Source organism: Urocitellus parryii, chromosome 12 (genome assembly GCF_045843805.1).
Source record: "Urocitellus parryii isolate mUroPar1 chromosome 12, mUroPar1.hap1, whole genome shotgun sequence".
Lineage (NCBI taxonomy): Eukaryota > Metazoa > Chordata > Mammalia > Rodentia > Sciuridae > Urocitellus > Urocitellus parryii.
Genome location: NC_135542.1, coordinates 52,124,249 through 52,138,383, shown reverse-complemented (window position 1 = coordinate 52,138,383; position 14,135 = coordinate 52,124,249). Strand labels below are relative to the sequence as shown.

At 37.1% G+C, this 14,135-nt stretch overlaps 1 protein-coding gene across 1 annotated transcript in view; it reads right to left on the bottom strand.

The window, feature by feature from the left end:
- Spata31h1 (SPATA31 subfamily H member 1) overlaps window positions 1–14,135 on the bottom strand; it is a 41,192-nt gene that overhangs the window by 14,617 nt on the left and 12,440 nt on the right. Inside the window, exons 2-6 of the mRNA XM_077791735.1 lie at window positions 4,735–4,813; window positions 3,399–3,453; window positions 3,110–3,205; window positions 925–2,772; window positions 101–108 (exon numbers count right to left, since the gene is read on the bottom strand). Of these exons, the coding sequence (XP_077647861.1) occupies window positions 101–108; window positions 925–2,772; window positions 3,110–3,205; window positions 3,399–3,453; window positions 4,735–4,813 (2,086 nt within the window). The remainder of the gene's footprint in view (window positions 1–100; window positions 109–924; window positions 2,773–3,109; window positions 3,206–3,398; window positions 3,454–4,734; window positions 4,814–14,135) is intronic.

The window sequence follows — 14,135 nt, the reverse complement described above, 5'->3', positions numbered from 1 at the left end:
CACTCTGGGATCAAGCCTGTAGATTTTATAGTTGGTGTCAGCTGTCCATATTTTGCCACTTGCGGAACTAAACCTGTGGTTGTATCTACAGATTTCATACTTTGCAACCTTGGTCCTAGGACCAGGTTCTCAGATTTTAAATCTTGCAATTCTGGGGATAATTTCATAGACTCCATAATCTTAACTTGTGACATTGGCTTCACCTCCATATATTTCACACCTTCAAGCAATGATGTAGTAGTCATTACAGCAGATTCTGTGACTTGATGCAGTGGCTTTTGGTTCATTCCTACAAATTCTGTACCTTGACCTATTTTTCCTGGGATTGTCCCCAAAGATTCCATTATTTGATGGTGTGACTCTGTCAGCTGTGTAGATTTGCTCATTTTTAGCCGTGTGTCAGTAGTCAACCCCATAGTTTCTGTTACTTTATGGTTTTGCCTTGGGCTCATCTCTGAATATTCCAGGACTTGACAGCATGGGCTCAACCTTGAAGGATCCATGACCTGATGAGATGTTCTTGAAGTTAACGACACAGATTCTGTGCCTTGATGCTGTGGTTGTGAAGTCATGTTCACTGAGTTGTGCACATGGCTCTGTAACCCAGAAGTCAATTCCAAAGATTCCTTGACTTGAGATATTGGCTGTGGGGTCAAACTCTGAGATTCTATAACTTGTGACTGTGGTACTGTGATCATTCCAAAGGGCAACCCCAATGCTACGGGAGTTACCTTTACAGAATGTACAGATTGATATGATGGTGTTAGAATCATTCTTGCTGATTTTGTGAGGTTAGATGGTAGCTTTGGAGGTAAAATCACAGATTCTACAACTTTTAGTGGGGCAAGAGTTGTAGGAGGGCTAAGGGAAGAAGTTAAACCAACTGGTTGAGTTGACCTTGGGGTCAAATTTGTAATTTGAGACTGTGAATCTGGGGTCAAACCCCCATATTCTGTAACATGTGGCTGTGCTAATGGAATTATCCCCATGGCATTCATGGTTTGTAGTAACACCACTGGAGTTACTTTCTTATAATCCATGACTTGATGTAATGGTGTTGAGACAGTTTCCAATGGTTTTGTGTACTGATGTACTGGCTCTGGAGTAATCTTCACTTGTTCCATGGCTTGACTTTGTGACTCCGGGGTCATGCTCACTGACTCCATGACTTTATGCTGTGGCCCTGGACTCATTTCTACAGTTTGCATCATTGTCTTTTGTGGCCTTGGACTCATCTCTTCTGGTTTTATGGTTTTCTGGTCCAACAATGTGTCCATCTTCTCTAACTTCATGACTCGATGTTGTGGCTTTGGGGTCATTCTCATGGATTCTATGATATGTGGATGCGATTTTTTAGTCATCCCCATGGAATCCATGACTTGAAGCAATGCTACAGGAGTTATCTTCACATTGTCTGGGACCCGATTCCGTCTGGAGTTCATCCTCTTTGATTCCACATCTTGTTGCTGAGGACTTGGGGTTATCTCCATTGATTTGATTAATTGATTTGGTGATTTGGGGGTTATCCTCATTATTTCCTTGGGCTGGATTGGTTTTACAACTTGATTTGGCGGCTGTGGAAACAAATTCATAGATTCTATCACATCTGAATGTGATTCTGGGATCATTCCCATTGAATTCATGACCTGAAGCAATGCCAATGGAGTTACCTTTAGGTTATCTGTGACTTGATATGGTAACCTTGGGGTCAGCTCCACATCAGTCACTTGTGTCTTATGCTGCTGTATCCTTTTTTCTGGAAGACCTATGACTCTCTGTTCTATACTAAGCTCTAGCACATGCTTTGGGTCCTTCTTCAATAAAGTGGCTTCTTCTTGAATTATGTTAACTCCTAAACTTCTGGGAGGTGGAGAGCCCATTGACCTAACTAAATGCTTAGATCCAAGAATTTGGGGATCATCCCCAGGTTGTAACTGCTTATTTGAGATAAATGACTGTGAAATTTTTGTTTCTGTCCTATTTAATCCAGATTCCACACCAATGTTCACATGGAGCTGAAATGATGGAAGGTCTGGGGATTTATTATTGGTATTTTGTTCAGTGCTTTGATGAATAGGCATAGATAATTGAGTTTGGGTATTCTCTGGTCCAGGGACTCCTGCTTGTATTAAATAATTCAGCATTGCCCATGATTCCTTCACAGGTGAGGGCACTATTTGTTCCCGCAAAGTACAGACCTTCCAAGACATATGCCCTTCTAGCTCTCCTCTAGCCAAAGGAGAAAGCTGGAGTGGAGCCCAACCTGGGAGTTGTGGTCTCTCATCTGAAACCGAATTTGGCCCCTCATCTGCTACCAGATGACTCTTGCTCCTTTTCTTATCTTTTGTTTTCTGTTGTTGTTTGCAGTGACCTTGGGATTCAAAAATAGAGTTAATAAAAGAATTTTGAGGCTGCAGAGATGAAAGAGCTGCCAAATTCTGAAAAAGTTCTGATTTCTCAGGCTCTGATAGCCAAAAAGGGGGCAGGGATGTGTCCTGGTTCCTGAATACTGATGATTGCTTTTGAGGAGAAACAGGTAAACTTTTGCTCTGGAATTGCCAAGTTCTTCCTTCAGAAAAGATAGGAAGGTAAGACAGGCTGGAGCTGGTGCTTGATGATCCAGAGGAGATAACATTGTCAGTAGAAAGTTCTGCCTTCATACAGTCACAACTGGGTAGAACAGCCTCCTGAGCCACAAGAATAGAGGAGGAGGAAGAGGAGGAAGAAGTCACATCCTGGGGTTCAGGCAAACCCAGTTCCATAAGACTTGATCTAAGAAATAAAGAGACAAGTTTCCAATTATTTGCTTTGGAATCAGAAAAGGAAAAATATGTTTGGCTTCAGGGGAGATTTGGGGGGAAAAAGTTGTTTTCCCCAACATCATTTACATGTACAAAGAGTTCTTCCACCAGGACAAAGAGAAACAACATTCCCATTCTACTCAGATATGATCCTTAAACTAGTTTGAACCCAGAATTTTGCTCACTGCCAGAACTAAAACTCTCCTTCCCTTTTGCCTCCCGCCTTTACTCTCTTCCTTCCTCCCTCTTAAATCCTTTTAAATGCTTTTCCATCTTCAATCCCCCAACCAGAAACTATGTTCCCTGACCTTGCATTTTCCAGGTGTTGGAAGATATGTTGAAGACTCTTCCCCATTGACCAGAGTATATATTCCTGGGTCCAGCTCACAGGGAGTTCTGAAATACTGGATGTAACAGAATATATCAGTATGATTGAAGTGATATTAAAATACCAGTAAACAAAACAATAAGAAACAACTTAGAAAGGAGACAACAATTACAATGAAGGAAGTTAGCATTTCAGGTATTTATTCCTAAATTTTATGATTAAGATAATTTATCGGTAGTACAGGCTGAAGACAGGCTTCACTCACTCACCATGTTGGATTAGCTTCAGTGCAATCCATCCTGATGTTTTCTTCCAACTGTGGAACTGGGAATAGGAGTGAAGAATCTATTAGCAAAGTGACTATTTATATCATTTAGCACAACCTCCTCATTTTGCAAATACGGAAACAAAGGTGAAGTCATGCCCAAGGTTATAAAGTTAATGAGTGGTAGAGATCAGATCTCAAGTAAAAAAAAAAAAAAAGATGTTGCCTTCATTATGTAGTAGATGTCAGCCATTGGGAAGAGGAGGAATAGCCATGGGAATAGGACATTGGAGTGGTAAAACAGAGGTCCTGATGATTTGTCTTTTCCTTCAAAGGAGTCTACCCAGCATCTATGGTAGGGAAATAAAGGTTTAACAGGTCCACTTCATGTTTGAATACAGTCCTTGCTGCTCTGCACCTGTGATTTATTTATTTATTTTTGTTACCAGGGATTGAATTTAGGAGTGTTCCTAGGTTCCTAGGTTCCTAGCCACATCCTTAGCTCTTTTTTTTTTTTTTCTTTTTTTGAGACAAGTCTTTTGCTAAATTGCTTAGGGCCTTGCTAAATGGCTTTGAATTTGTAACCCTCCAGCTTCAGCCTCCAAAATTTCTGGGATTACAGGTGTGTGCTACCATGTCCACCAGTGGATTATTTTTAAAAAACATGTTTCTTTCTTTTCTCTGTCATTCCTAAACTCCCATCCATAATCTAAGGGGAAACAGTATTAGCTTTCTTTCCAATCCTAGACAGAGTTATCTGCCCTTGAGCACATACCCACTACAGGAACAAAGTAATTCAGATTTGGGATAGTGCCAGAAGATCTAAGAAATGACTGTCTCCCAAATTCACAAGTGAATTACAACCCAGGACAGGAAACGCATGAAATATAACCTTTGTACCACCTCTTTAAAAACTCTTTGTTACCACTGATGTGGAGACTCACAGCCTCTGGGATAGGAGTCTCTGTGTTTCTCCTTGGTAGCAAATACTTCTTTTTCCTTTTTCTCAAAACTGTGTTCTCATTATTGGATTGACATCCAGGACAAGAACCAAACTTTTAGTAAAAAAATATATTGAAATTTCCCTCACCAAACTCTTAGTAGTGAGTCTTTGTCCATTCTCTTATGTGACCAAGTTTCTTTCCCATACTGGGCTTTGCATAAAAGTAGATGAAAAAAGGAAGCAAGAGGAAAGCCATCATGGAAGGAATTATGGAGTTGTTTCTGTCTCATTGGAAGTGGAGATGCTAGAAAGAATAGGCACACTCCCTTCGTTTATATTCTCTTTTTCAACCTCCCTCTGTTATTTAAAGCAGATCCACAGTTGATATATCATTAGCCTTGAACTGAAGAGTAAAGGATAGGACTTTTCTGACCTGTGGGTTTCTGGATCTTTTTCGATTTATGCTGGTTTGAAGTCTAGAGAAGCACAAAAGGAAAAAAAATAAAATTGGGTTATGTTCTAGGTTGGAGATTTATTGACAGCACATCTCACATATAGCAGATATTAATATATCTTATATATCAGATATTGATACAGCTGGCATCTATAACCATATCATTAATTACCACCTTGTTTATTTAATTATGACTTTTGAGTACTTGCTAAGCCGGGTGCTGAACTACAAAGATAAATATAATTCCTATACTTTTTGAACTTATGTTAGTAAGGAAAATAGACATCTAAGCAGATAAGTTAAAATACCATGTGTAAGTGTTATAACAGAAATATAAAAATTAGGGAATGCAGAGAAGAGTGATTAGCTTCTTGTGAGAAAGGAAAAGTTACTTAATAAATTGCCATTTTGTAGTAGAGTTTGAAGAATCAGCAGAAGATTTTTAGGTAAAAAAAGATCACTGAGGACAAATGGGAAAATCACTGAAAAGATCAACATATCACAGTTGTCAGGTGCACTTTTGCTAAGTTGTGGGAGATAAGGCTGAAAAGGTAGGTAGAAGCAAGATTGTGCCTAATAGTAGAATTTTAATTTTGTTCTACAGGTCATAGTTTCCCAAGAGTGGTGGGTAAATTCTAGGTTTTTTGCAAAGGTGATACAGGTCTTTTCAAAGACAGTAATAACATTTGTTACCATTTTAAATAAAGCACTTTATTTCTTCTCTTTAAACCTAGGCATCAGTCTCCTGAAAGTATCAAAAGAGCCTACACAACATTTAGTGGGGACTTCACGAACACTCAGAACTCAATAACACAATTTACTACTCAGCCAAATACCTTCTGGCTGCAATGGTAATTTTGAACCTTTAGACAGTTTTTAATTGACTTTCTGTTTAGTCATATATTATTTAGTATATTATTTAAGAACTTATGTCCACAATGGATCATTGATTAAAAATAAAAGGCAAAAGGAAAACCAATTTTGAAATGCTGTTGAACCACGACGCAAAGAAAAGATCACCAACTCCAATTTTAGATCAAATTAAAGCAAGCTTATATTGTGTACACAAAGAAGGCTGGCCAGCGACTGTCTCCCAAAACCAGGCTAGAGATCAGCCCAGCTCTCAGGGAAGAAGAGGTTTATATAGCACAAAAAGTTACAAAGTGGGGTGTCTTGGGAACTTGTAACTAACAGGGTTCTGGCAAACAATACAAGGGCAGATAGCAGATTAATGACCTACATGGCATGATATTTCAAGGTAGGGGTAAATTCAGATCCCAACATGAGAATTTATGAGGCACTGCTGAGGTTTCAGAGAGGGTTATTATCTGGTCAAGGAGACCCAGTCATGGGTGAGTTCAGAGCATGGGCAGGAATTTCAAACAAGTTTAAACATCAGGTTGTCAGGCCAAATAGAAATCTTAGTATTTTATAGTAAAAAAGAAATGAACTTTTTATAACTTTGTAACAAGATGATTCCCAAGCTTAAAATGGAATTTGGTTGGGTTCATCAATGCAGATAAATATACTTAAAAATTATGAATATATGTATGAAATACATATACTAGAGTATATACATACACACATATATATGATATATACATTTTACATATATGCCTATATATGTGAAATGAATATACCAATGTGTATGTATATATAAACATCTATATTTTTTTTAGAGAGAGAGAGAATTTTTTTAATATTTATTTTTTAGTTTTTGGTGGACACAACATCTTTATTTTATTTTTATGTGGTGCTGAGTATCGAATCCAGCGCCTTGCACATGCCAGGCGAACGCACTACTGCTTGAGCCACATCCCCAGCCCAACATCTATATTTTCAAAAATGTAAAAAATATATATGTATATTATACACTTCTGTGTGTTATTGGGAATGGGACCCAGGGCCGTGCATGTGCTAGGCAAGACCCTACTACTGAACAATATCCACCACCCTTTTTATTTTACTTTGAGAAGGGGTCTTGCTAAATTGCCCAGGCTGGTTTTAAATTTGCAGTCCCTTCCAGTAAGATTGGCAGCCACTATGAAGTCAAACAACAACAAGTGCTAGTGAGGATGTGGAGAAAAGGGTACACTTGTACATTGCTGGTGGGACTGCAAATTGGTGCGGCCAATTTGGAAAGCAGTTTGGAGATTCCTGGGAAAGCTGGGAATGGAACCACCATTTGACCCTGCTATTGCCCTTCTCGGACTATTCCCTGAAGACCTTAAAAGAGCATGCTACAGGGATACTGCCACATCGATGTTCATAGCAGCACAATTCACAATAGCTAGACTGTGGAACCAACCCAGATGCCCTTCAATAGATGAATGGATAAAAAAAAAATGTGGCATTTATACACCATGGAATATTACGCAGCACTAAAAAATGACAAAATCATGGAATTTGCAGGGAAATGGATGGCACTAGAGCAGATTATGCTTAGTGAAGCTAGCCAATCCCTAAAAAACAAATACCAAATGTCTTCTTTGATATAATGAGAGCAACTATGAACAGAGTAGGGAGGAAGAGCAAGAAGAAAAGATTAACTTTAAACAGAGACATGAGATGGGAGGGAAAGGGAGAGAAAAGGGAAATTGCATGGAAATGAAGGGACCCTCATTGTTATACAAAATTACATATAAGAGGTTGTGAGGGGAATGGGAAAATAAACAAGGAGAGAAATGAATTACAGTAGATGGGTTAGAGAGAGAAGATGTGAGGGAAGGGGAGGGGGGATAGTAGGGGATAGGAAAGGTAGCAGAATACAACAATTACTAATAGGGCATTATGTAAAATTGTGGATGTGTAACCGATGTGATTCTGCAATCTGCATTTGGGGTAAAATTGGGAGTTCATAACCCACTTCAATCTAATGTATGTAATATGATATGTCAAGAGCTTTGCAATGTTGTGAACAACCAATAAAAAAAAAAATTTGCAGTCCTTCTGCCTCAGTCTCCTGAGTAGCAGGGATTAGCCACCATATATGCCTGACATCTGTGTACATATTAATCTCAAATACATATTATAGACCTAAATAATATGAAAACACATCACAAAACACCTGGAAATGCTGAATAAAATACAACATTCTTTTAAATGCAGAATTTAGCTCTTGTGGGGAAAAAAAAAAGGAAAATCAGGGTGAAAATAATTTTTTTAAATGCAGTCAAGAAGCCAAGCATAGTGGTACACACCTGCAATCCCACCAGCTCAGCTGTTCAGGAGCCTGAGGCAGGAGTTCCAAGCAACTTTGTGAGACCCTGTCTCTAAATAAAATAGGGCTGAGGATGTGATTAAGTGCTTCTGAATTAAATTCTTAGTTTAAAAAAAAAAGAATTCACCAAGATTTGCAAATACCCAAACAACTTACAGATGTCAATATAATTTTCTCTATAGCAGCAAAAATCTATAAAGATATCACTTAAAATAATAAAATATCTCCTTCACAATAGCATTAAAATTACAAACTTGTGCTAGGCATCATGGCACACACCTTTAATCCCAGCTACTTGGGAGGCTGAGGATCACAAGTTTGAGGCCAGCCTGGGCAATTAAGGGAGACCCTGTCACAAAATAAAAAAGGCTAGGAATGTAGCTTGGTGATACAATGCCTCTGGGTTTAATCCCCAGTACCAAAACAAACAAACAAACAAAAAAAAACAAGAGAGACAAACTTGCTATCACTGCTAACCCCAAAGGAACTGCAAGGAAAGCTGCCTTCACACTAAAAAGTTTAGGGGACTAGAGATAAGTCCTTGGGAAGCTATAACAATAGGCTGGCTTTTGTGTAATTTGAAGCTCAAGTTCATGCCATCTGAATGGTTCCCAAAACCTTTTTAAGTCCTCCATTGATAATGCCATAGTCAAAGTAAATGAAATATTCTCTAAGGAAGACCTTCATCCTAGGCTTCAATAAAATCCCCATAAATATTACATTTCATTTTGCCATGAATCTAAAAATTGCTTTTAAATAGTCTTTTTTAAAAGTAAATAACTGGAGGGGCTGGGGATGTGACTCAAGCGGTAGAGTGCTCCCCTGGCATGGGTGTGGCCCGGGTTCGATCCTCAGCACCACATACAAACAAAGATGTTGTGTCTGCCGAAAACTAAAAAATGTAAATAAAATATTTTTTAAAAAAGTAAATAACTGGAACTTTTCAAAATTTAGAAAGTCTGAGATTCAAGCCTTAGATGCAAGAGGTGTCATCAAACAACATAAAGAAAAGCCAAACTTAAGTTCACTGTATAATGCTGAAAAGACAAAGAATCTTTAAAACAGCCAAAGATAAAACATACATTATATTCAAAGGAGTAATAAGATGAATAGTTGATATATTGTTAGAAATATTGGGAAACAGCCAAGTATGGTGGCACAAGCCTATAAATCCTAGGTATTTGGGAGGCCAGTGCCAACCTCAGTGACTTAGTGAGATCCTGTCTCAAAATAAAAAATAAGTAGAGCTGGGGATATAGCTCAGTGATAGATCACCCAGGACTCAATCCTTACTACTAAAATATGTGTGTGTGTGTGTGTGTGTGTGTAACAGAGAGAGGGAGAGAGAAATATATAGGTACATATATATATAGAGAGAGTGAAGTATATATGTATATATAGATATGTATATATGTGTGTATATAATTTATATTTATATAAAGCCAGAACACAACTGGGATTGTAGCTCAGCAGTAGAGCGCTCACCTACCACATGTGAGGCCTTGGGTTCAATCCTTAGCACCACATAAAAAGAAATAAATAAAGGTATTGTGTCCAACTATACCTAAAAAAATAAATTAAAAAAAAATAAAGACAGAAAACAACAGAATTATATTCTTTAATGTGCTAAAAGAAAATAAATACCTACCTAGACTTTTTTTTTTGTATTAAACAAGTGTTTCATCTCTGAACTACATCCCCATCAATCCCCTTTTATTTTAATTTTATTTATTTAAGTTTTGGGTATTGGGGATTGAACCCAGGGGCACTTTACTACTGGGCTCTATCCCCATTCCTTTTTTAATTTTTTGAGACAGGTTCTTGCTAAGTTGCTGAGAGCCCGCTAAATTGCTGAGGCTAGCCTTGAACTTGTGATCCTCTTGGTTCAGCCTCCCAAGTTGCTGGTATTCTACAGGTGTATGCCACCATGCCCAGCTAGACTTTTATACTAGTGAAATTACCCTTCAAATTTGAAGGTGAAATCGAGTAATAAACAACAACAACAAAGGGAAATAGAATAAAAAGCAAACTACATAGCATGTTTAATTGATCTGGCTAAAGCTTCCAGAAGAATGTTGAATAGAAGTTGTGAAAGCAAGATTTACTCCAAGAATGCAACATAAAAAAAAAATCTAGGCTGGAGTTATGGCTCAATGGTACAGTGCTTGCCTGGCATGCGTGAGACCCTGGGTTCAATCCTCAGGGCTGCATATAAATAAATAAATAAAATAATAAAAGATCCATTGACAACTAAAAAAAATCAATGTAATATTATAATATAAAGGGAAAAACATGATCATATCAAATGATGCAGAAAAAGCATTTGACAGTCCAATGCCCATTCATGATAAAAGTAGTAAACAAACTAGGAATAGAAAGAAATTTCCTCAACATGATAAAGGACATTGCAATGGATCAGCAGTTTATGCTTCCCCACCCTGCTTTCCAAATAAATGTTTAAGTCCTAAGCCCTGAGGTAATATTATTAATATGTGGGTCCTTTGTAGGTGATTGATTAGGTCATGAGGTGGGATTAGTGTCCTTATAAAGTGGATTCCAAAGTTATCCCCCACCCTTTCTGCCATGTACAGACATTAGGAAATAGGCAGTCAACAACTAAGAAAGGGCCCTCACCATGCTGGCACCATGATCTTGAACTTCCCAGACTCCACAGTATGTCAAATAAATTTCTGTTACTTGTAAGCCACTTAGCATTTTGTTATAGGAACTTATGCAAAGACAGAAATTGGTTTTCAAGTAGGTGTACCAGGGTAATGAATACCTAAAAGTATGTAATAGGAAGAGGTGGGAAGAATTCTGAAGTTCCTGCTAGAAAAATTCTACTTTGATATGAATAGACCTACAAAAGTGATTCTGTTGAGAGTTCAGAAATAAAAAGTAGAAGAGTTGTAGAGAAAGCTTCCATCAGCATCATATTTCTATGCTGATAGAAATATGGACAGTAGAAGCTGGGATTGTGGCTCAGCGGTAGAGCGCTCGCCTAACACAGGCGGGACCAGGTTCGATCCTCAGCACCACATAAAAATAAAAGGCATTGTGTTGTTCCATCTACACCTAAAAAAATAAATAAATATTTTTTAAAAAGATACTAAACTTCATGTAAAACTTTTTAAAAAAAGAAATATGGACAGTAAAGACCATTCTTGATGATTTCTGAGATAGAAATGAGAAACAGATTATTGGACAAAGATGAAAAGGTGGCAAATAACTTGGCTGAGTTGTGTCCATGTTCTTGTGTTTTATGGAGAATTTTTGTTTCTTTGAACGTCAAAAAAACTTAGAATTTAATGAATGATTAGAGATATCTGTTATTGTAATGAGATGAAAAAGAGGGATTGCTTCTGCTCCTAGGAGGATTGGATTACCTTGATTCTAAAATCTTATGAAGACATTACCAGAGAGGAATATTACAGGTCAATCTTTTTCATGGACATAGATGCAGAAACCCCAAACAAAATATCAGCAAACTCAATCCAGTAACATATAAAAAATATTATGAATGACATCAAGAAAGTGTTTTATTTATTCTAGGAATTGACAGTTGGGTTTTTTTGTTTTGTTTTGTTTTTTTCAGGAGGTAGATACTGGGGACTAAAACCCAGCAACACTCTCCTGAGCTACATCCCCAGCCCTTTTTATTTTTTATTTTGAGTCAGGGTCTACTAAGTTGTTTAGGGTCTCTCCAAATTGATTGCCTGAAATTTGTGATCTTTCTGCCTCAAGTTGCTCAGATTAGAAGTGTAAACCACTACCTAGCCCACAGTTGGTTTGTTATTGTATTTTATCTATATATTATTATTAATTGGTACTGGGGATTGAACTCAGGTACACTTGACCACTGAGCCACATCCCCAGCCCTATTTTGTATTTTGTTAAGAGACAGGATCTCACTGAGTTGCTCAGCGCCTTGCTTTTTGCTGATGCTGGCATTGAACTCACAGTTCTCCTGCATGCAGTGCCACTACACGCACCGGTTTATTATTTTAAAATCTCTGTTTAATTCAGAAAATTGATAGAATTAACAAAGAAAACCATATGACCATCTCCATAGAGGTAGGAAAAGTACTTAATAAAACATAAGCCTTTTATAAAGTGATAAAAATTTCAATTTAATTTAATTTTGGTACTAGGGATTGAATCTAAGAGTGCTTAACCACTGAGCAACATCCCCAACACTTTGTACTTATTATTTTGAGAAAGTTGCAAAAAAAAAAAAAAAAAAAACAAAGTTTGTGAAGTTGGTTAGGGCCTTGTTAAATTGCTGAGGCTGGCTTTGAACTTGAAATCCTTCTGCCTCAGCCTCCCGAGTCACTGGGATTATGGGTGTGCATTAAAATTTTTAAATTTAAAAAAGGAAAAAATTAACACTCATACTAAAACTCTTAGCAAAATAGAAAAAGGAACTTCCTTAATTTGATAATGTTGAAAAAACATAACAACATTATATATAAATAGGGAATTATTAAAAACTTTCCTTTACACACAAAAAGGAGATCTACACTATACCAGTACTATCCAACACTGTACTGGAAGTCCCAATCATTCAATAAGGTGAAAGAAAGAAAAAGCATAAGGATTGGAAAGGAAAAATAAAATTGTTTTATATATATATATATATATATATATATATATATATATATATGATACAATTATATGGAATATTTTTCAAAAACCTACAGATAAACAATTAGAATTGATAAGCAAATTTAGCAAGACCTCTAGGTAGAAGATCAACATAGAAAAATTTATTGTACTTCCAAGTTTCAGCATTATCTAGAAAATGACATTTAAGAATCCACACCAATCCATACCACCTCCTGATGTTATCATCACCTATCTGATAACTAATCCTTCCCCCAAAAAACTAATTCTGACATGTTTGATACAACTTCCCCACTGTCTTACTTCATTTTCTGTTACTTGAACAGAATAAGTGTGACTAATTTATAGAGAAAAGAGATTTATTTTGGCCCACAGTTCTGGATGTCCAAGAGCATGGTGTCAGCATCTTCTCAGCTTCCAGTGAAGTCCTCATACAATTTCAACTCAGGGCAGAAGAGCAAGTGGATGTATGTAGAAGAGAAACACAGAGCAGATGGGGGTGGGTAACTCCCCTGATAGCTAATCAGTCCTGAGAGAGTGAGAACTCATTCCTGTGAGAATTTATCCAGTCTAGTGAAGGCCCTACCTCCCAATGCTGCTATTTTGCTTACCAAATTTCAACAGATATTTAAGCAGGAATACACCACATCCTAACCATACCACCTAATTAGGAAAAAAAAAAAAAAAAAAAAAAAAGCAACAGAACCTGTCAAATGACAACATGTGCATTTGACATTTGACCAGTAAACCATTGACTGCAAAATCTAGGGGCCAACAATGTATTTCCTCAACACTTTGATGGAAAGAATAATAGAAAGATGGAGTATCTAAAAATTAGAAGAAAGAAACGCATGAATAGTTTTTTTCTTTCTTTTTTGGTACCGGGGATTAAATCTAGGGGCATTTAGCCACTGAACCACATCCCCAGCCCTTTTTATTATTTTTATTTATTTTATTTTATTTTTCTTTTCTTTTATTTTATTTTTATTTTGAGACAATTTCTTGCTAAATTGCTTAGGGCCTAGCTAAATTGCTGAGACTGGCTTTGAACTTGTGATCCTCCTGCCTCAATCTCCCAAAGCTGCTGAGATTACACATGTGTACTACCATATCCAGCACCAAACAATCTTAATATGTGGTGTTGAGTCACACAGACTTTAATAATTTATGTCACTTATAAGACAATTGGAATTTTAATACTGATGGGTTTTGATGATATTAAGGAATTATTGTTAATTTTTAACGTGTAATAAATAATGGTATTACAATTCAGGGTTTTGTTTTGTTCTGAGATAGACACTCACCATTACTCAGGTTGGCCTTAAACTCTTGGCCTTAAGAGATGATTCTGACTCAGCCTCCCAAGTAGTTGGGACTACAGACAGGTACCATCCATTACCTGACTTATTAGGTACTTTTTTTTTTTCCTTCCCTAAAGTATTAGAGATTGAACCCAGGGTCTCACACATGCTAAGCAAGTGCTCTACCAGTGAGCTAAATT